Source organism: Chiloscyllium plagiosum, chromosome 4 (assembly GCF_004010195.1).
Source record: "Chiloscyllium plagiosum isolate BGI_BamShark_2017 chromosome 4, ASM401019v2, whole genome shotgun sequence".
NCBI classification, from domain to species: domain Eukaryota; kingdom Metazoa; phylum Chordata; class Chondrichthyes; order Orectolobiformes; family Hemiscylliidae; genus Chiloscyllium; species Chiloscyllium plagiosum.
This window is the reverse complement of record NC_057713.1, coordinates 41,842,428-41,866,110: the sequence shown is the minus strand read 5'-3', so window position 1 is coordinate 41,866,110 and position 23,683 is coordinate 41,842,428. Positions and strand designations below refer to the sequence as shown.

General features: G+C 38.3%; 2 protein-coding genes across 6 annotated transcripts in view; one reads left to right on the top strand and one right to left on the bottom strand.

Moving 5' to 3' along the window:
- The window catches only part of cibar1 (CBY1 interacting BAR domain containing 1), a 76,558-nt gene extending 72,278 nt beyond the window's left edge, over positions 1-4,280 (top strand). Inside the window, exon 9 of the mRNA XM_043688077.1 lies at positions 3,168-4,280. Coding sequence (XP_043544012.1) covers positions 3,168-3,272 — 105 coding nt within the window. The 3' untranslated portion in view covers positions 3,273-4,280. The remainder of the gene's footprint in view (positions 1-3,167) is intronic.
- The window catches only part of LOC122548994 (RNA-binding protein 12-like), a 31,878-nt gene continuing 8,714 nt past the window's right edge, over positions 520-23,683 (bottom strand). For 4 of the 5 annotated variants that reach the window (XR_006311380.1, XR_006311381.1, XR_006311379.1 and 1 more), the window contains exon 3: positions 15,855-16,011. The gene's annotated coding sequence lies outside the window, so the exon portion shown is untranslated. Of the gene's footprint in view, positions 552-15,854; positions 16,012-23,683 lie in introns of those variants that run through there. The other variant, XR_006311378.1, reaches the window with a different exon arrangement.

The following is a 23,683-nucleotide window of genomic DNA, read 5'->3' as shown; positions in this document are numbered from 1 at the left end:
AGGTGTTCTTCTTCCTCTTTTTGCAGTTCTGGTGTGCTGCAGTGTGTTGTGGCCCTTTTGAATAGTGTTTTGATGCAACTTCTTTTCTGTGTGTTGGGGTGGTTGCTTTCATAGTTCAGGACTTGGTCTGTGTGTGTGGCTTTCCTGTATACCTTTGTGGTGAATTCTCCGTTCGGTGTTCTCTGTACCATCACGTCTAGGAATGGGAGTTGGTTATCCTTTTCTTCTTCTCTCGTGAATTGGATTCCTGTTAGTGTGGCGTTGATGATACGGTGTGTTTTCTCTATTTCTGTGTTTTTAATGATTACAAAGGTGTCATCGACATATCTGACCCAGAGTTTGGGTTGAATTTGTGGTAAGACTGTTTGTTCTAACCTTTGCATTACTGCTTCTGCTATGAGCCCAGAGATCGGTGAGCCCATGGGTGTTCCGTTGATTTGTTCGTATATCTGGTTGTTGAATGTGAAGTGTGTTGTGAGGCACAAGTCCAGTAGTTTAAGTATGCCGTCTTAACGAGCACCCGAGCTACAAATCTTCACCCAAACTTTGATCTATTAATATGGATAGAGGACTAGTTAACAAACAGTAAGTAAGTGGATTTTTTTTCTGGTTTCTCTAAATTGGCAAAATGTCAGTGAAGTGCTGCATAAATCAGTGCTGAGCCTCATGTATTTATAATCTGTATTAAGGGTGAAGGAGCCTGTATATGTAGACAGATTTGCTCACAGAACAAAGACAGAGCAAGTTCTGATGAGAATACAAATAGTCTGCAAAGGGACATATATTGAGTAAGTAGGCAGTTGTTTGTAGATGGAGCATAATGTAGAAAAATGAGAGATTGTCTCCTTTGGCAACAAGAATAGTAAAGCAGAATAGTAAAGCATTTAAATGGAGAGGGACTACAGAATGCTACAGTACATAGGTATCTAGGTTTCCTTACTTGAGTCACAATTGCATGCAGATAGAACAAGTAATTTTATGGTGAAGGGAACTTTGGCCCTAATTGTGATGGGGAGGAAGTATATATGTAAAGAAGTATTGTTTCAACTGTAGAATAATTGAAAGACCATGTCTAGAGTACTGTGTAATTTTCTCTTGTTCCTTAAAAAGGGAAACAGTTTCATTGTAATAAGAGGTATAGTTAGCCATTTTGCTGATGACACTAAGATTAGAGAAGTAGTGGACTGCAAAGAAGGTTACTTCAAATTACAACGGGATCTTGATCAGATGGGCCAATGGACTGTGAAGTGGCAGATGGAGTTTAATTTAGATAAATGTGAGATGCTGCATTTTGGGAAAGCAAATCTTAACAAGACTTCTACACTTAATGGTAAGGTCCTAGGGAGTGTTGCTGAACAGAGACCTTGGAGTGCAGGTTCATAGCTCCTTGAAAGTGGAGTCACAGGTAGATAGGATAATGAAGGCGGCATTTGGTATGCTTTCTTTTATTGGTCAGAGTATTGAGTACAGGAGTTGGGAGGTCATGTTGCAGCTATACAGAACATTGCTTAGGCCACTGTTGGATCTCTTACTACCCACCCCACAACCCCTTTCCTCACATGAACCCACCTCTTATGATTTCCATGATGTGGAGCTGCTAGTGTTAGACTGGGTTGGACAAAGTCAAAAATCATACAACACCAAGTTATATTTGAACAGGTTATTTGGAAACACAAGCTTTCAGAGCTTGCTCCTTCAGGTGCTAGTGAGACAAGGAACATCAGATACAGAATTTATAAGTAAAAGACCAAAGAGTCAGACAACTGATGCACATGTATTGAACAAACCTAAGATAGCTGTTAAATCAGTTAGAATGGAGATGCAGATTTTGATTAATTAATATGCAAATCCCAGAATTTTTTTCACGTCACTACCCCAAGATAACTTGTGGTTTTACCAGTATAGAAGAGGTGACATATCAGGTCAGCAATGCATTGGAATCACACTAGTTTTATTTCTAAATCTACTTACTGTGGCTTTTAAGATGTCTTCCTGTCAGAGACTTCAATAGCCATGTTTCTGGAGCTTTTCTTTTACTGACTAAGCCACTCGACTTCTTTACCACCTACAAGCTTCTTGTCTTCTTCCAGGTTGTTTGGATTTTGTTACTGGATGCCTGCTGGTAGGCAATAGATTTTTGTTTCCTCTCTTCTACTCTTTTCCCTAAAGTACTGAACTGTTCACCTTTAGGATTAAAGACCAAATCCCCATAACAACTCTCAAAAATCTAAAATAGAACTAAAAATCACATCTTTGCCATTTTAACACAATAAAAATATAATTCCAACTTAAAGCTGTTCTTTCACTTTAGAAATCAAATATTCCGAATCATCATTGCACCAGCATTTCTTCAGATTCACCTATTTTAAAATGCTTCTACATAATTTTTAAGAATCTCAGATGGTACCATTTGTAAAATCAGGATGATGTGTTTTCCACGTATAATATTCCCAACCCTTTTAAAATATCAGGATGATGTGTTTTCCACGTATAATATTCCCAACCCTTTTAAAATATATATTGGGATCAATTGCTTTCTCAATGAAATTATCTAATGAGCAACTAAGTGAGTCATAAAAATAGAAAAGTCCAAATTCAGTGCCATGTAATATTAAAATAGCATCATCTGAAGCAGTGGTAACATTACATTGTCTCAGTAAATCTAGTAAATCCAACTCAAATTGCACGCGAGAACCCAACATCAAGTCTGAGTCTTTTAGTTGGACAGCTTCTAAACTTTCATCAGGAAAACTTACCATTTTAACAATTCACGTTTGAATCACATGTTCAGGAAACATTCTCTACCTGTAAGGAGTTATATTCATTTTAACGACATATTTTGTCTTTCTGCTGATCAGAAAATGTTCTTAGATGTTTACTGAAATGTATAGGTCATGTTCACTTCAGAAGTCTGTGATTGTTGAATACATCCAGAAAATTGTTGCATAAACTCTGTATCTACTCTTTAACGTTCTAGCATGTTATACTTTCTAAAATGTAGTATTTGGTTCTGTTCAAGTTTTTACTTATGTTAAATTAATATTTTGGAGCTAGTAATACCTGCCTTCCTTCATGAGGGAATTATAAATAGCCACATGGAATTGTGATGCAATCAATCAGTAACATTTAACCTTTATTCTTGGTCTGATTATTTGTTTTTGGTACAGCACTACAGTACATTATGCAAAAAAAAGATGGAAGAGGAGGAGGAGGAGGAAGAAGAGGAGGAGGAGGAGGATGAGGAGGATGATGATGAGGAGGAAGAAGACTGAGAATTATAATACTGCTGCACAAATTAGTTTAATAACTAGACTTATTTCTGTGTATGATACATTTATAATATTCATTAATGTAAACCTGTCCAGCCTTGCAAGAAACTAGTTTTATGCATTTTACACTGCCAAATACTTACTTTTCATATGTATGCCAAAATTTGTGGACAGTTGTCATTTTTACTTTTACAGAGAGCTGTTTTCTGTAAGCACACTGTGTGAAAGTTCATCAGGTTGTGCAACATAATTAATGTTCATAATGCACAATGTGCAAATATGTACATTTCTAAAGCTGATATGCATCGTGCATAGCAAAGGTACTGGCAACTTTAACTGTACAAAATTTGATTGTACATGTAGTACACACAAACATGTTTTCTATGTCTATTGATGATGAAAGTAAGCACATTGCTTTTTTTATTAAATCAAATGGGTGGGAAATTGCAGTCACCATCATTTAAAATTTGTTTCTAGGACATCAGCATCATTAATGTTAATAATTTTACCTCTAATTATTCTGCGAAGGTGATATTCTTTATAACAAACCATTCATTCAGCTTTATAGACCTGCATTAAAGTGCAGTTAAAAGTAAACTACATCTCCAAGTACTGGTGTAAAGACCAAATTGGATAAAAATTCCCTAAAAGATTTCCCTTCCATGACAGGAGTTTGTGGACCACTTATTTTTCCAACCACCTAATGGTTTGACACTTTTTATCAAAACAAACAAAAAAAAAAGGATTTTGATTCAATTCAAAGTGGCAATCTGCCACTGGAATATAGGATTTAGGAGCTCGGGGAGGTTACTTGGCTCTTTGAGCCCCTCATCATTCAATAAGATCATAGCTGATTTGGGTATGGTCTCAACCTCTTTCCTGCCTGTGCTGTAACGTTCAATCACTACTTTAGTAACTTAACTACTCTTATCGTCAATATCTGGATTAGTGGTGCTGGAAGAGCACAGCAGTTCAGGCAGCATTCGAGCAGCAGTAAAATTGACGTCTCGGGCAAATGCCATTCCTGATGAAGGGCTCTTCCAGCACCACTAATCCAGAATCTGGTTTCCAGCATCTGCAGTCATTCTTTTTACCTACTCTTATTGTCAAACCTGTTTGGTTAACAATGCCAAAGTTATTGTGTGACCTACAGAAAATATAGCTTGACAGAATTGCCATTTTAACTTGTGCTTTTCAACCATAATTGAAAATTATGAATGAAGTTAATGAAAAAGTAAACAAGGTGTAAAATAAAGTAGTCGGTCTGCTATAATGCACATTTCTTCAATGTGAATTGGCTATAACGTGATTGAAGAATTTAGACCATTATATGTAGAACGTGAACTTTCCTTGCTTGCATTGGCTAGAATAAGAATCCCGTACCATTGGTTTAAATGGTGCTGCTATTGCAATCCCACGTTATAAAAAAAGTGTAATAGAACGGCCTTATATCAGAGTAGACTGTGATAGCTTAGAAAATTGTCAAGAAAATAAGTGTGCTCAAATCCTGAGAGACCAAACCTGTGCTTGTGTCTTTACATCTCTTGCTGAAAATGTGTTGCTGGAAAAGCGCAGCAGGTCAGGCAGCATCCAGGGAACAGGAGAATCGACGTTTCGGGCATAAGCCCTTCTTCAGGAATGAGGAATGTTTGTCCAGCAGGCTAAGATAAAAGGTAGGGAGGAGGGACTTGGGGGAGGGGCGTCGGAAATGTGATAGGTGGAAAGAGGTCAAGGTGAGGGTGATAGGTCAGACTGGGGTGGGGGCGGAGAGGTCAGGAAGAAGATTGCAGGTTAGGAAGGCGGTGCTGAATTCGATGGATTTGACTGAGACAAATGACTCAGTTATTAAATGACTTTGAGCTGTTGGAAAACAGCAGTGACAATGGAGTGAATAACACCGCAGTCTCAAATCACGTTCTGTGGGCATCTGCTGTATTATTTAATGACACTGATCAAAGGCAGGGATTTGCAGAATTGTCATGGGTTTTTATCTTTCAAAGTCAAACTTTCCAACGCCGCGGAAGACCTAAACATGGAGGAAATTGTCCTTTATCTCAGTGGTAGCACACTTTCCCTGAGACAGCGGTTAAGAGTTCAAGACCCACTTTAGTACCTGAGCACCTCACACATGTTGACATTTCTCGCTGCACTGTCAGGAGATGTAGAGGAGGCAGGGGCCTTGTGGTATTATCGCTGCAGTGTTAACCCTGAGACCCTGGTAATGTTCTGGAAACCCAGGTTTGAATTCTGCTATGGCAGATGGTCAAATTTGTATTTAATTAAAAACAAAATCTAGGGTTAAGAGTCTAATGATGACCACGAAACTGTTGTTGATTTTCGGAGAAACTCATTTGGTTCTCCTTTAGACAATAGACAAATCACCCTCACCTTGGCCTCTTTCCACCTATCACATTTCCGACGCCCCTCCCCCAAGTCCCTCCTCCCTACCTTTTATCTTAGCCTGCTGGACAAACTTTCCTTATTCCTGAAGAAGGGCTTATGCCCGAAACGTCGATTCTCCTGTTCCCTGGATGCTGCCTGACCTGCTGTGCTTTTCCAGCAACACATTTTCAGCTCTGATCTCCAGCATCTGCAGACCTCACTTTCTCCTCTTTACATCTCTTCTACTGCCAGGGGAAACACCAATCACAAGCTGATACAGTTGCAAAGTCCCATCAACAAATTGGTGAATTAATAAAATTCAAGTGGAGGAGCAATCATCTGCTGTATTAAATTTCAACTGCATCCCAATTGGATATTTGCAGTTTGTGTCCAATAGCTGAACTTACCTAATGTAAAACAGAACAAAATTTGCACTTCATTCATTTTTTCAGTCAACCACTCGTGCCTTTAACGCGGCAAAACAATAACTTCTTGTACATTTGGTGACTTCACTTTATACTTTTTGATATTCTTAATTTCCAATCAGAAATAGAACCAGTCTTTTCAAGTTTAAGGCTACCTTCAAGGTTTGAAACATCATATCTAAAGATAGTCTTTTGAATAATAGTTGTTTGGATAAAGTACATTTTAAGATAGAACTGCGGAAAATATGCTCAAAATTGCATTTTTAATTTTTTCCAAGTTTCCATTTATTTAATTACTACAAGCAAAATCATGATTAGCTTAATTAAATATTCTTAAATATTTAAACTGTTGTCCATTAATAATGGTGCTCCTAATGTGAAACCATTTTAAGAGCCCCCTTAAAGGCCCACAGAATCTACTAGCAGATACTGACTGAAGACTAATTCAAACAGGGGTGTGACTGTTTTGCTGGTCGGACTGTCTTCCTACTCGAAGTTTTCCGACCAATGCAGTAGATTACGGAAGCTTATATTTAAGATTACTTCAAATAATTTGATTTTGTGCTCTAAACTGGCTTTTTTTTTGGTGGATTGCACTGAAAACAGCAGTACAACCTACAAGAATCTTCAGGCCCTAACATTGGTCCAACAGCTGAAGGAGTTTGAAAATCAAAAAGAAATATAAACAATTTTTGGTAAATAACATTATGAACATGTGACCAGAAGCAATGTGAATCTGGTAAAAACTGATAACTGAGACAAGGTAAATAAAAAAAATTAAACTTACTAAATAATTGTTTTGTGTAAAAGAGAAAGCAGTCTGTCACACTAAATAGCTAAGAAAATTAATCAGGGTCTTCTCAAAATTAATGCAAGCAAATCTAAGAGACAATGAACAAGTAAGGAAATAGATGATAATTCTGAGAGTTCACGGAGCATCTGCAATTTTGATTTGGGAACTGGTTCCTTTTGACTGGAAAATTGATAATTCCACAATTTTAGAAAGGTAATAGAGGGAGATGTGTGAATTATAGAACATAGAAAAGTACAGCACAAAATAGGCTCTTTGGCCCACCATATTGTGCAGAGGTTTAATCCTAATGTAAAATATAATAACCTACACACCCCTCAACTCACTGCTATCCATGTGCATGTCTAGCAGTCGCTTAAATGTCCCTAATAACTCTGCTTCCATCACTACACCTGGCAATGCATCCTATGCATTCATAACACTGTGTAAAGAACCTACCTCTGACGTCTCCTTTATACCTTCATGCTATGACTCCTCGTACCAGTCAATCCTGCACTGGGGAAAGGTCTCTGGCTATTCCACTCATTATCTTGTCTACCTCGATCAGGTCTTCTCTCTCCTCCTGTCCAGACAGAAAAGTCCAAGCTTATTCAGCCTTTCTTCTTCATAAGGCAAGCCATCCAGTCAAGGCAGCATCCTGGTAAACCTTCTTTACACCCTCTCCAAAACCTCTATCTTTCCTATAGTAGGACCACTAGAACTAGACACAATATTCCAAGTGTGGTCTCACTAGGGATTTGTAGAGCTGTAGCAAAACCTCGCAGCTGTTAAACTTGATCTCCCTGTTAATGAAAGCCAAAACACCCACCATATGCTTTCTTAACAACCCTATCCACTTGGGAGGCAATTTTGAGATCCTTGTACTTGCACACCCAGATCCCTCTGTTCCTCCACACTGCCAAGAATCCTGTCGTTAATCCGATATTCAGCATTTGGGTTCGACTTTCCAAAATGCATTGCTTTGCATTTATCCAGGTTGAACTCCATCTGCCATTTCTCATCCCAGCTCTGTATCCTGTCAATATCGCACTGCAGCAGCCCTCTAAACTAATTGACGATACCTCCAACCTTTGTATCTCCTGCAAATTTACTAACCCAACCCTCAACCTCCTCATCCAAGTCATTTATAAAAACTACAAAGAGCAGGGGCCTAAGATCAGGGCCCTGCGGGACCCCACTCAACATTGATCTCCAGGCAGAATACTTTCATCTACAACCACTTCTGCCTTCTATCAGCCAGCCAATTCTGAATCCAGATAGCCAAATCTCCCTGTATCATACTTCCTGACTTTATGAATGAGCCTACCATGGGGAGCCTTATCAAATGTCTTGCTGAAGTCCAGATACAACACATCCACTACCCAACCTGTCTTGTCACCTTCTCAAAGAACTCAAGATTTGTGAGGCATGACCTGCCCCTCACAAAGCCATGCTGACTGCCTTTAATCACACTATGCTTTGCCAAATAGTCATAAATCCTATCCCTCAGAGTTTTCCAAAACTTTGCTGACCACAGAAGAAAGACTGACTGGTCTGTAACTGCCAGGGATTTCCCTATTACCTTTCTTGAAAAGAGAAACATTTGCCTCCTTCCAATCCTCCAGTACAACTCCTGTGGAGAGTGAGGAGGCAAATATCCTCGCCAGCGGCTTAGCAACCTCCTTTCTTGCTTCCCGGAGCAACCTAGGATAAATCTGGTCTGGCCCTGGGGACTTATCAATCTTAATGTTTTCCAAAGTTTCCAGCACATCAACTTCATCAATCTTGATCTAGCCAAGACTGTATCCCAGCTCCTCAAAAGTTCTCATTTACAAGGTCCCTTTCCTTGGTGAAAACTGAAGCAAAAAACTCATTTAGACCTTCCCCTATCTGCTCAGACTCCACGCTCAAGTTTGCTCCGCTATCCCTAATTGGTGCCACCTTCACCCTGATCACTCTCTTATTCCTCACGTATGAATAAAATTCCTTTGTGTTCTCCACAATCCTTCTTGCCAACCTTTTTCATGCCCCCTCCTAGCTCTCCTCAGTCCATTTCTGAGCTCCTTTCTAGCAAGCCTTTAATCCTCTAAAGCTGTGCTAGATCCTTGCTTCCTTCACCTTACGTAAGCTACCTTCTTTCTTTTGACGAGAAACTCCTCTATTCTCATCATCCAAGGTTCCTTAATCTTACCCCTTCTTACCTGTCTCAGAGGAACAAATTCGTGCATCACTCGCAACAACTGCCCCTTAAATAGTCTCATGTCAGCTGTGCTCTTTATTTGGAACAATTACTCCCAGTTTGTACTTCCTAACTCCTGTCTGATAGAGTCATAATTTCCTTTTCCACAATTAAATATCTTTCCTCGGTAACTGCTCCTTTCCCTCTCCGAGGCTATTGTAAATGTGAGGCAGTTGTGATCACTGTCACCAAAGTGTTCTCCCACTGCGAGACAGTTAGCCTTACATCTGTTGTAAAATTACTAGAATCCTCAAATAAGGATTCAGTGGCTGCTAAGAAAGCCAGAATAATTTAAGAGCTATAGGGAGAGACTGAATACACTGGGGCTATTTTCCCTGGAACGTCAGAGGCTGTGGGGTGGTCTGATAGAGATTTATAAAATCATGAGGAGCATGGATAGAATAAGTAGACAAGGTCTTTTCCTAGGGGTGGGGGAATTCAAATCTAGAGACGTTTAAGGTGAGAGGGGAAAGATTTAAAATGAATCTAAGAGCAATCATGCAGACAGTGGTGAATGTATGGAATGAGCTGCCAGGTAAGTGGTGGAAGCAGGTACAATTACAACATTTAAAAGGCATTTGGATGGTTATATGAATATGACACAAATGCTGGCAAATAGGACTAGATTTGTTTAGAATATCTGGTCGGTGTGGACAGATTGGACCAAAGGATCTCTTTCTGTACTACGTATCTACGTGACTCTATGACTCTCACTTGACTGAACTGTCTGAAGAGGTGACTAAAGTAATGTATTGAGAAATGTCATGGTGATTTACATGAACTCCCAGAAGGCATCCAAAAAAAATAAGCCGCCTCTGCATTGAAGAGACTAGCAAAGAGGTGCGATTGTTCTGTTCATTAGTATGATCACAAGCTTCTTGTTACTCATCATTTTACTTTCTAACTTGCTCCCAATCTGACGTTTTCATCTATGGCCTGCTAATCAGGATGGGCGATTTCTATTATCAGGCAGAATTCCAATTTTCAGAAAACTAAACTCAGCCCTTTAAATCTTTCTTATGGACTTCTGCCTGACTCAACTCTTTTGGATCTGCAACTATTCTGTTTGCAAGGTGATGATGCAGAGGTCATATTCCCAGGAGCTGATGATTTTTTTGTGTAGCCTTTGTAGTCTCTTCCTCCACTGTCATCTGTTGTTGTCTTCACTGGGATGGAGCAAGTACAGCGAGAGTTTGCTCGGCCCAACTGTGGGATAGAAGAAGAGGGGGGTACAGAGGAGAGATAGGAGCAACAGAGCCAGGACCCTGCATAGCTTTCTGTACCAAATTGGAAATTCATGTTCAGAAGAATAAATTTGGTTAAAAAAATCTTTCACAAAATAGCATTTAAATCTCTGAAAACACATTGGCCAATATGATCTCAATGGAGATTTGCTGGTGAAGTAATGGCATTGTTGCTGCCGGAAATATGCAGAAGGTTTGAAATAGCTCCTTTTTTTACCTCAGGGAGCTAAATGGACAAAGAGGCTGAAGAAAAATGATTTGGGGGGTGGGGAGGAGATGGTGAGAGGAAGGAAAAAATGAAAACAGCAAGAGGAGTGTAGGATGGAAAAGGATGGGGGTGGTGGGGGAGAAAGAGGGAATGAAGTTGTAGGAAGCAGGGGACCACAGTCCCCACTGGTTGAAGAGGCACCCATTTTCAATTGCACTGGCCTGGCTTCATTAATTCAAACTTTTAATTTATCAAAAATATCTGTTGCCTGCTGTACGCCACTCAATCTGATAATTTTTGGTTCATGATATGTTTGTATTTAATCTCTCCTACCCTCAATCCTATTCTACATCTTCCCTTTTGTTCATCCCCTTCTATCATATAACCCATCAAATCTATCCTTTAGGTCAAGTGTTTCAACTCTAATGTGAATTGTTTCTCTCCACTGATGCTGCCACACCTGAACCTTTCCAGCATTTTATTTCACAAGTTTACCATTGACAATATTTTGCTTAATTATAGGAGATTTTTAGAGTCTGAAGAAATGGCTGTACTGATTGGTATCAGGTACAACCTGCATTCAGGAGTTATCTTTGCTGAGTTGGAAAAATTGCTAAGTTATGCAAGACTAATAGAATGCCAGAGCTTAAAAATGTGTTGCTGGAAAAGCGCAGGTCAGGCAGCACTGAAGAAGGGCTTATGCCCGAAACGTCGATTCTCCTGTTCCTTTGATGCTGCCTGACCTGCTGCGCTTTTCCAGCAACACATTTTTAAGCTCTGATCTCCAGCATCTGCAGTCCTCACTTTCTCCTGATAGAATGCCAGTTCAAGTAGAAGACACAGAACAAATGGTACGATTTATCTTAGCTGTTGCCTTGCATTTCCAATAATTGTTCTAGTTGAAGTAGTGGTCTTCAGGTGACAACACCAACAACCAACAGCCTTGAAACTGTGATTCTGAAGCTGGTGATTAGAAGTCTCCTGAAAGCACATCTCTTAGTATTCCACAAGATATCCAAGGACTGGATTTTGCTGACATAAATTATAACATACTTTTTAAATTGGATACCCACTGGGTTCCAATGAAAGAAAAATTCAACACTAACTTTAGAATGCAAAGCCAAGTTTTGATTTTTATCTAGCTGTGAGGTTTTCCAAGAACGAACAACAGGGTCATGCAATATAGTTCTCTTGAAAGCAAAGGAAGCAATTATGTTCAATCATCTTTTTTTAATGTCATTATCAATCATGCATTAAATAATCTCAAGATCTTACTTGCTTAGATTATATCAAAAATATACAACATGGTAAAGTTAATAGTAAGTCAGACAATTGGAAATATATATATTAAAAAAAGAGAAAATAAACAAGTAAAATAAAAAAAAGATAGTAAGAACTTCTTCAAATAATAAAGGATCAGTGACATAATTGAAATAGGCTTCATACAGAATAAGACTGAGGAGATAGTAGGGAAACAGGAAATGGCACAGGAGCTGAATAAATATTTGAAGTCTTCCTGATAGAAAACAGAAATTGAATCCAAAAAAAAAAATTGCTGTGGGTTTGGAGAATAGGCAAAGGACGAAGCAAGAACAATAGCAATCACTAAAAGAAGTAAAAGTCTCCTGAAGATTGGAAAACAGCTAATGTAACACATTCAAAAAGGGAGAACAAAAACAGGTAACTTGGGGCTAGTTAACGTCAGTCATTGGGAAAATGTTGGAGTTCATTTTAAAAGGGTGTAAAAGCATTATTACGTTATTTATAAAAGTAGAGGCAACATGGATTCATGAATGAGAGATCAATCCAGAAAAACAAGTGTAAAGCAGTAAATAAATCTTTGGATTTACAGATGGCGTTTGATAGGGTACTGCACCCAAGACTATTTAATAGAATGTGAGCCCATGGGTAGTATATTGATATGATGGAGAATTGGTTGGCTAAAAGTAAAGAGTTTGGATGAAGGGAAAATTTTCAATATGGCAAACAAAAATTCAGGATGGCAACCTGTAACTAATGGAGTGCCAAAGGGATCAATACTGGAACAGTTATCGACAGCATGTATCATTGACTTGGATGGCAACGTGAATGTGTTATTGCCAGGTCTGCAGATGACTAAAGTATGTGGAAGGGTGAGTGGTGAGGATGACATGGGACTCTGCAGAGGAACAGGCAAACAGAATGAATCAGCAGACACTTGACAGATGGGAGTGTACTGTGGGAAAATGTGACTGTGCACTTTGGCAGGAAGAACAAAGGAGCAAAGTATTACATAGATGGAGAAAGCTGCAGTACAAAGGAATTTGGATATACTCGTGCATAACTCAAAAAATGTCATACAGATGCAACAGGTAATATGGAAGACAATTAGAATATTTCATTGTTTCTGAAATAAAATTCAAAAGTAGGTATATTTTGCTAAAACCGTACAAAACATTAGTCAGATCACAACTTCAATACCATGTACAATTTTGGTCCCCTTGTCAAGAGGAAGATGTACTGGGATTGGAGGCAGTTCAGAAAAGGTTCACTAGGTTGAGACAGGAGGGATTTTATTTTCCCCAAAGAGTAATGGGTGATATATTTAAAATCTTTGAGCAGGAACTTCTTCTCTCAGAGGGTTGTCAATCTGTGGAATTTCTTTACTGCAGAAGCTTGTAGAGGTTGGGTCGTAAGAATCCAAAAGTCAAAGATACACAGATTTCTTAATCAATAAAGGGAAACAAGAGGCTGTGCAACAAGGCAAGGAGAACGGATTTGTGGATTATTAGATCAGCCATGATCTGATTGAATGATGGAGCAGATTTGATGGTCCAATGGCCTGTTTTTGCCCCTATGTTTATGGTCTCATGAAGTATAACAAATTTGACGTCCTTATTCAAGAAAGCATGTAAAGGGTAGTCCTAGCAACTACTGGGCCAGTTAATCTAGCATCACTAGTTGGTAAGGTTTTGGAATCCTTAATCAGTGAAAACAAAATATTAATTAGCACTTGAGTGTGCGGAGTTCACATAATCATAATCCCTGCAGAAAGAGGCCATTTTGTCCATCGAGCCTGCATCAACCCTCGAAAAGCATCCCAATCTATCCTCACAACCCCGTATTTACCACGGTTCATCCACCTCGCCGATACATCTTTGGACTGAGGGGGGTGGAGGGACCCAGAGTACCTGATAGAAACCCATATGAATATCAGGAGAATGTGCAAACTACACACAGCTGGAATGAATGATGCTATGAGGCAGTTATGCTTACTACCGTGCTACCCTATTTATAGAAACTAAGTCATGCTTGACAAGTAAATGGAATTTTGGAGCTGCTAAGAGTAGTCGATTCATGGTGTTGCCTATTGAGTATCAAAGAAAAGGTATTGACAGGATACCTTTGAATCACTACTAAGATCACAGCTTTTTGACATTGATGTTAGAATATGGAGTAAAATTTCAGAATCCAAAGGAGTGATAAACCAGGATGTTATGATTTGCCTGTATTAAGAAACAGATATGCTAGCAGAATAAACAGACAAATTCTGATACAGAAGTGAGAGGTGAAGTATTTTGGCAGAAGTTATAGGTGTGAAGCAAAATAATAGCACAATTCGAAAGTGTGTGGAGGACAGAATGATATGGGTGTACATATGCATCAATTGTTCAAGGGTGGTAGGGAAAATTGAGAGAATGGTTAACAAAACATTGGGGATTTTGGATTTCATAATTGGAGACAAGAGTGCAAAAACCAGGGAAATTTGTGCCAAACATTTATAAATTTCTGACTGGACCCCAACTAATGTGTTGCATTCAGATCTGGTCATTACACTTGAGCAAAGATGAAGGCCCTTGTGGGTGTAAAACAGTTTGATTAAAGCCATTCCAGAGATTGGTGGGGTTGTAGTTCAGTTATAAGGGTGGAAAGATTGTCTCTCCTTGGAGCTAAAGTAATTGGAGAGATTTGATGAAGATTATACAAGATTATGAAAAAGCGTAGATAAAATTAGAGAAGAAAAAAATAAATCCACTGACTGATAGTGTCTTGAATCTGTTCCCTAGTCCTTGTACTGAGCAAGAAATTCATAGAGAACGTGAAAAATGTTTCTTTTTTAAGAGGTGCTGGAAGCTGCTTCCCACGAGGATGGTGTAATGGAAACAATGAGTTTTAAAAATAATTAAGACACTTGACGAGAATAAATTTATAGGGCTACAAAACTGAACAGGGGGTGGGTTTGAGTGGATCACTCCACAATGAGCTGGCAATAACTAAAGGTAAACAGCTTCCTTCATTGTTGTAAATCACTCAAGGTTGGCACTGAGAGCAACTTTTCAAGGGCAAGTGGAGACAAGCTATCTTTTGAATTGCTGCAGTCTATGTTACCTAGGAATACCCACAATCTTGTTACAAAGGGACATCCAGGAGTTTGAGCCCATTTCAGTTAAGGAATGGCAACATAGCTCCAAGTCAGACTGGGGAGGGTGCTTAGAACAGAATTTGCAGGTGGTTATATTTCCATGCACTGGCTGCCTTGTTCTAAATGATGGTTTTGGAAACTACTGTGGAATGACACTGTCAAGTTGCCATTTGTGCTTCTACATCTAGACTTTTGCATTTCTTACTATTCCCAAACTTGTCACTTTTTATTTAAATCGAAAAGAAAAGTAAACAATGTCCTACTGGATTCCACTACTTTTCCAATCCAAGCAAACATTATTTAGCCCATTCATTTTTTCCATTTGCCAACCAATTTTCTATTCATGCTGCTACAATTTCTCTTTCAGCCTGGATAAATCATTGTAACAAGCCTAATGAAGGCAAAACCAAAACACACTTTTCTATAATGTCTTAGATGTTTGATCAAATTAAATTTTAATTTAATTTTAAAAGATTTTGTCAGGTTTGGGAATAAAATGAAGTACAGCAATGAGTAGAGTTGAATTTAAAAATTAATCTAATTAGCACTCTACTAACTTGGGTAAATCATATACTGTTTATGATGAATGCATTTAAAAAAACATATGGATTGCTCAATAACTTGTGACCAAAGTTTTATTTGAACACTTGGATTTTGTTGATCTGTCTTGTTTAGTGCCACATCAATCCATACCTTGTAAATCCCCATTGAGCCATCTGCAAGACCTACCTCTGAGTTTTAAGGCTATAATGTGTAGTCCATATTTACTGTTAATGTTTTATATTATATTAAATAAACTCATACTTTAGAAAATGGCTGATAAATGTTTCCAGATTTCCCTAATACAGTAAACAGATTCAGGATTAAGGTCTTCCCAAAGGACTTCAATACTCAATTTTAAAATTACCAAATATATATAATTAGATGACCCTTCCAGGATGAGAGTACAAGATAAACAAGATAAACCAAATCTTCTGTCCTCCTGTTTCCCAACCACCCTTTTCTTTGGAAATGGTGGACCATCCATCCAGACACAAATCCAGAAGAAATGCCTGAAACAGAATAATGACCACAGTAAAGACAAACAAAGAAATAATCAATTTTTACTGTATAGAACAGCTACAGGAATGTATTAAGAAGGAATGATTCTTACTTTGTTCTATGAAAGAAGCAGCATATTTTTTAAACCAAGTGGTCGTCTTCAACCAGAAGTATGTTGTAAAGAAACCAATTAAATTTTAAAAGGCAATCTCTCAATTTTCAAGCCCTTGGACAGCATTCTAAATATCCAATGCTTTTGCTTTAACACAGCTTCTGGTTTCTCCAATAGCAGAGACGTGGAGAAAACTTTTCCAAGATGATGTTCTTTAGATAATTCTCCTAATCCAACCAAAATGCTAACTTCAGACATGAAACCATCAATATCCGTGCAGCTTGTTTGAATTTTACCAGTTTGTCCCAAAGATTCTAAGATACCTATCCTTATAATAGTGGAGGCCAAAGTTAACACAGGTTAGTGAGCTATCAAAAAGTTATATATCCTGATAACTGTAATTCTATGTATAATATTTTCTATTTGGAAAACGTCATTAAGAAAAACAAACATGCCAAATTCAAGTGTGCCCCTCTGGCTCATTCAAGTAAAAAGGAGTTTTTTTCAGCTGAGTCTACTGGTGGTGTAGGTAAAATATCTTGCAACTTAAATATCTGGCGTTTTTTTGGGGATCAAACAAGCTTTCATTTACTTGATCAGAATGCTCTTTCAGCCTGCATGTATTAACTGTGGTTGGATCTTAATATGCAATCATTTCTTTGTAATCTGTGGTTGTTTCCATGAAGAAAATGTTAAACAGTCATAACAAACTAATTCTGAGCTTTATCAAATGTTATCTTGTAGATAAAATTCCTAGATACGTTTTCCTAGTTAAGTTTTGAGATCACTTGTAATTAATACAACTTCTTTAAATGGAATAAAATGCCCCAGAGAACCTTAGAGCAACATTAAAAAAAACAAGAAAATTGGAAGCCAATCTATCTAGGTCAAACAGTGTAATAATAAGTGACACAAAGCTGGGTGGCAGGGTCAAATGGGAAGAGAATGTTATGAGAATACAGGTTGACTTGGACACTCTAGGTGTGTGGACAGATGCATGACACATTGCAGTTTAATGTAGGTAAATATATGGTTATCCACTTTGGTGGCAAGAACAGGAAGGCAGATTACTATCTAAATTGAGTCAAGTTAGGTAAAGGGGAAGTACAACAAGATCTAGGTGTTCTTGTGCATCAGTCAATGAAAGCAAGCATGCAGGTACAGCAGGCAGTGAAGAAAGTTAATGGCATGCTGGCCTTCATTACAAGAGGAATCAAGTATAGGAGCAAAGAGGTCTTTCTGCAGCTGTACAGGGCCTAGTGAGACTGCACCTGAAAATACTGTGCGCAGTTTTGGTCTCCAAATTTGAGGAAGGGCATTCTGGCTTTTGAGAGAGTGCAGCGGAGGTTCACGAGGTCAATTCCCAGAATGGCAGAACTGTCATATGTTGAAAGATTGGAGCGACTGGGCTTGTATACTCTTGGGTTTAGAAGGATGAGAGGGGATGTGATTGAGATGTACAAGATTAATAAAGGATTGGACACTCTGGAGACAGGAAGCATGTTTCCGTTGATGGGAGAGTCCAGAACCAGAGGACGTAGTTTAAAAATAAGGGGTAGGCCATTTAGAACAGAGATGGAGAAACTTCTTCAGCCAGAGAGTGGTGAATATATGCCCCAGAGAGTGGTGCCCCCGAAGGCAGTAGAGGCCAAGTCTCTGGATACTTTCTTGAAAGAGACGGAAAGAGCTCTTAAAGATAGTGGAATCAAGGGTTTTGGGGATATGGCAGGAACAGGATACTGACTGTGAATGATCAGCCATGATCATAATGAATGGTGGTTCTGGCTCAAAAGGCCAAATGGCCTACTCCTGCACCTATTGTCTATAATTTTAAAATAACTGGCCTGTCTGCATTAGGGAAAGATCTAATGCTGTGTTGGAATCCAAGGTAACAGATCATTGTGGAGACTGACATACAAGGAAATGCTTCCTGGGTGATTTTCTTGCATTGTGATTCTAGCAGTGAGGTTTGTCCTTGCCTGCTTGACTCGCGGAACTCCGGTTGCAAAGAGCATTTGTGGTATTGTTGACTATGGATACTGTTGTGGAATAGGTTACTTGGGTACTCTTCTGGTACTGATTTGGAAGACAGCATAATTCACAAATCCTGTCCTTGTCCCTACTCCCCACACAGGTAAATATGAAAAGCTTCATCCTGTGTCACGGGATTGTAATGTGAAGGCCCTCATGAGACTAGGTGTCTTGAAGAGTGTGGTAGTGGCAGTACATTATAAAAAAGGAAAACCTAAAGGCTGGATCCAAGAGATGGGTGATAAACAAATGCAAGGCTGTCTCTGTTTAATACTTTTACATGAAGCAACAGTGCACAAGATAATTAGACTGTTTAAATAAAGGAAATTCTGGTGGATCCACACAATTAATAATGGAGCACAGCTGAGAAAGTTCATGTGCACTATTTTGCTGAAGTTTGTGCCCATGAAGGGCTCTTATTTGAGGAGAATCGGTAACTAAATACTTGAAGAGAAAGATTGGAAGATCAGAAATCTGAAGGAATGTGTTACTGAAATGAATACAATATACACACTAAGTATACTCTCTAGCAAATAAGATATTTATTTATTGTATCTCTGATTCAATGTTATTTATACTGTAGTTTATCTGTTAATTCATATTAATTTAAGCTTTATTACTGAAGTTACAAAATAGATAAAACTTTGCCTTTTAAAAATTAAATGGGATCACACAGTAAATTTGGTTCTTTCAGTATGTTGATTCCCACCATGAGTATTTGGTTCACAGCTCAGAGCACCAGCATTTCTAAGTTGCATACTGCTTCATATAAGGTCACCTGTTAAAATAATTCAACTTGTCCTCTGAAATCAAGTATATAATTAGAATTTGAAAACAAACTGCGTATCAAGTCCACCTTAGTGTAAAGTGCACCAACAATGAGGAAAAATGGTGATTCTGTGTGTGAATTTAGACTGTACAAAGTTACATGTACTTTATGTAACTACATCAAAAAGAACTACAACGCATGAACAAAGAAATAGGATCAATGGGCCATTCAGCACCTTTGAACCTGCTTTGTCATTCAACAAGATCATCACTGATCTTACCTTAGTCTCTTGTCACTTTCTTGCTTGCTTCCCATAACCCTCAACTCTATTACTGATTAGATCGCCAATATTTTTGTATTTGTCTCACCCAAATAACATGGACATTTATCTTGTCCACAGTGATAGGGAAGGCTAATTGATGAGACCCCCTCGATGACATGGGTGCTACTGCACAAATCATGATATGCAATCCAACTAGATTTGGAACTCCTGCTGAGCTGGTTCAATGGATTCATTGCATCTTTACAGAATATATCTAACCAAATAGATTACAAGGCAGATGAAAATAACCTCCTGAATATAGATCATAAACTTAAGTCCAAACCAATATCTGTAACAGCTCCCAACTGTGCATAGACCTCTAGTTTTATTCAATATTTACCCTATGATTAAGTACTCCCAACAACTATCTTCATTCTTTATATCTCACCATTTATGAAATTACTCTGCATCATTCAGGTGCTATTCTGTAAAAGTGTGCACAGATTCAAAGATTTCCTCAAGACTATTAAAAAGGAGATACCAGCAGCTGACTGCACGAAAGAAAAAGGACAACTAATCCCATTTATATATGAAGATTCATGAAATGAATTCAATCATCTCACCAAAGTGTGCAAATCCCTCCAGTTGGTGGAGAAATTTACCTTTTTTCCCGGTATCTGCTCAAGCCCAGTATAACAAAAATTGAAAATCCATATCGTCATACATAAGAACATTTAAATTCTTTCCCCACATTTAGCTAGAAATAAATCTGAAAATGTTTAAATTTGAATAATTTGGGCCAAAATTGGGGGCAAAGTCTCCATTAAGAGAAGTCATACCTGGCAAAAAGGAAGATAGTCGTGGTTGTTGAAGGACTGTCACCTCAACTCCAGGATCTTTCTGCAGGAGCTCCTCAGGGTCTGTGGCCCAATCATCTTCACCTTCTTCATCAATGATCTTCTCTCCATCATTAGGCCAGAAATAGGGATGCTCACTGATGACTGCACAATATTTAGAACCATTTGAGAGTCCTCAAATGCTTAAGCAAATCATGCCCAAATGCTAGAAGATCTGAACAATATCCAGGTTTGGACTGACAAAGTGGCAAGTAACATTCAAGATGTAGAAATAACAAATCATGATAATCTTCCCATGACATTCAAAGACATTTCCATCACTAAATACCTCATTAATCAATATCCTAGGGATTAACTGACTAGAAACTGAACTATACTAGTCACATTGATACTGTAGCTACAGGAGCAGGTCACAGGCTAGGAAACTTGAAATAAATAACACAGCTCCTGACTTCCCAAAGCCTATACACCACCTACAAGGTATAGATCAAGTATGAAGAAATACCTGGAACTTGCCCTGATAGCTAACTCCAACATTTAAGAAACTTGACATCATCAAGAACATGATAGCCTGCTTCAATGGCACTCAATCCACAAACATTCACTCCTTCCACCATCACCACTAGTCAGTAGCATCTACAAGGTGCACTGCAGAAATTCTCCAAAGGCTCCTTCGACACTAACCATCTAGGATAAAAGTCTTTTAAATCTTTCTCCTCTCCTTAAAATTACACACTTTAGTTCTGAAATCCCCTACCCTAGAGAAAAGACCTTTGCTACTCACCTTATCTATGCTCCTCTTAACTTATAAACCTCTATAAGATCACGCCTCAACCAGTGATGCCCCTGCCTATCCAGCCTTTTATTACTCAAACCTTCCAGTCCTGGTAACATCGTTGTAAATTTTTTTCTGTAACCTCTCCAATTTAATAATATCCTTCTTATAGTATGGTGACCAGAACTGTACAGTACTTCAAAATTGGTCTCTCCGATGTCCTGTAAACCTCAATACAATGTCCCAACTTCTTGACTCAATGCTCTGAGCAATGAAGGCAAGCCTGCCAAACATCTTTATCACTATCTGCCTGTGATGCTACTTTCAATGAACAATGTACCTGAACATCTAGATGTCTCCATTTGACAACACTTCCCAGGACCCTACCATGAACTGTGTACGTCTTGCCCCTGTAAGTTTTACTGAAACGCAACAGCTTGCTTTCATCTAAACTAAACACTATTTGCCAATTCTCGACCCATTTGTCCAATTGATCAAGATCCCTTTGTAATCTTAGATAACTTTCCAAACTGTCTATATCTGGAATACTGTGATGAGTTTTGGTCCCCTTATTTCAGAAAAAAAAAAATTGTCATCACATGTAATTCAAAGCATGTTCACGAAGAGAATTCCTAATATAGAGGGATAGTTTTGTGGCTCGACACTCGAGTTTATAAAAATCAGAGATGATCTAATTGAAACATACAGAGTGCTTACGTGGCTTGACAGGGTAAATGCTTAAAAGAGTTCCTTTCATGGGAGGTATCAAAATAAAAGGGTGCCAATTTAAGATTTAAATGAGGAAGAACTTCTCTCAGAGTCTCTTTGTAATCCCTTGCCAGAGACATCTGTTGAGAAAGTGCTTTTGTATATTTAAGGCTCAGATAGATTCTTTATCAGTAGGAGAAACAAGGGTTTCAGGGAAAAGTGGACATAAAAACTGAACAGATCAGCCACAATCCAACTGAACGATGAAGCAGTGTCAAGGGGTCAAACAGCCTTTTTTTTAAGATCTTATAGAAGTGACCTGGTTGAGAGAACCAATACAACATTCCCAAGTTTGACAAAACAAATCTGGATGACACTTTAAAGGACATCCAGATACAAGGAGGCTTCACGATTTAGACAAATTATGAGTGAGCAAATACATGGCAGATATAGGACAACATGGCTAAATGTGAAGTTACGGAAAACAGAGGAGAGTATTATTTAGATTGTGGTATATTGAGAAATGAGGATGTATAAAAGGGATGTGTGTGTCTTTGTACACTCAGTCAATGAAAATAGACAGGCAGGTGCAAAAAGCAAATGGTACATTGGTATTCATTGCAAAAAGGATTTGAGTTCATAAGTAGGAATGTATTACTGAAGTTATTTTGAGCTTTAATGAGACCATATCTGGAGTATTGCATGCAGTTTTGGTCTTGATACCCAAGAAAGGATATACTTGCCATAGGATGAGTGCAGTGGACATTCATGAGACTTCTAAGAATGGCCCAACAGGTTTAATTGGAAGCACTAGCTTTGGAGTACAACCACCTGATGAAGGAGTGGTGCTCCGAAAGCTAATACTTCCAATTAAACCTGCTGGACTATAATCTGGTGTTGGTGCTGTGCTCTTCCAGCACCATTGATCCAGAATCTGGTTTCCAGCATCTGCAGTCATTGTTTTTACCTTGTTGATTATAACCTGGTGTTGTGTGACTTTTAACTTTGTACACCCCAGTCCAACACCGGTATGTCCAAATTATGACTAAGAATGGCAGTACTGGTTTGGCTTGATTTGTATTCACTGAAATGTACACGGATGACAGGGGATCGAACAAAAAAATATAAATTGTAATAGGAGAGTCTAGATGTAGGAAGGTTGTTTTCCTTGGTTGGGGTGTCTAGGATCAGGGAACACAACCTTAGGATAAGGGGTAGGCCAATTTTGGCTGAAATGAAAAAACAAATTCACTCTAAAAGGGTAGCAAACATGTAATTCTCTACCATAAAACGTTTCAGAAGCCAAAGTCACTGAATATATCCAAGAAAAAGAGAATAATTTTTAAAAAATATTTTAAAAGCATCAGGGACATAGCATGGCAGAGAAATGATAGAACCTAATGGCCTACTTTTGCTCCTAGTTTCTAAATAATCAATTTATTATGGTAAAGAAAAACATTAACACGAATTATTTCTAAGAAGTAAATTAAAATGTAAAATGTAAATGTAAAATTAAAATGTAAAATGCAGCATAATTTACTAAATTTTAACTTTTACCAATTTTATAAAAATAATTATACTTTTCACATTAAAATCACAAAGATTGAAGTTGTTAAATTGCTGGTGTGACAAAATTCCATTGCCTGGCATCTGTTTTTTCATCCTTACTGCACTTTAAAAGGCAGTGGGTTCAATGAATGAGGACTGTAGGAGGGCAGCACCAAATTTATCTGGAAAAGGCAATGTCATCCTGGCAAAGCTTTTAACATGTTAAAACAAGATCAACGACAGATAAGCAATGCCACAATCAACTGATTAAAGCCCTACAACCCAGCCACGTTTAGTCAAGTAACAGTACAGAAAGTTAAATGATTAATGTAATGAAGAGCCCAACAATGACAACCACAGAAATGTCCAGCAACCAAATTCAAAAATGTTCAACCATCATCAGCAGATTTGTGGAGTAGATGATGCTTTGTTAGATTCCAACTCAGATCTCCACTTTGCAGTTACCATCTTCAAACAATTCAATACACACCAGAATTGGAGGAGTGTAAACAACAAAACAAAAGCTTGGACAACATCACAGTTACCACTCAAGAACTGGCTTGAAAAACAGGCACACTCCTGCCCAATTGTTCCAACCTTTGACAACACAGGTGTTTACCT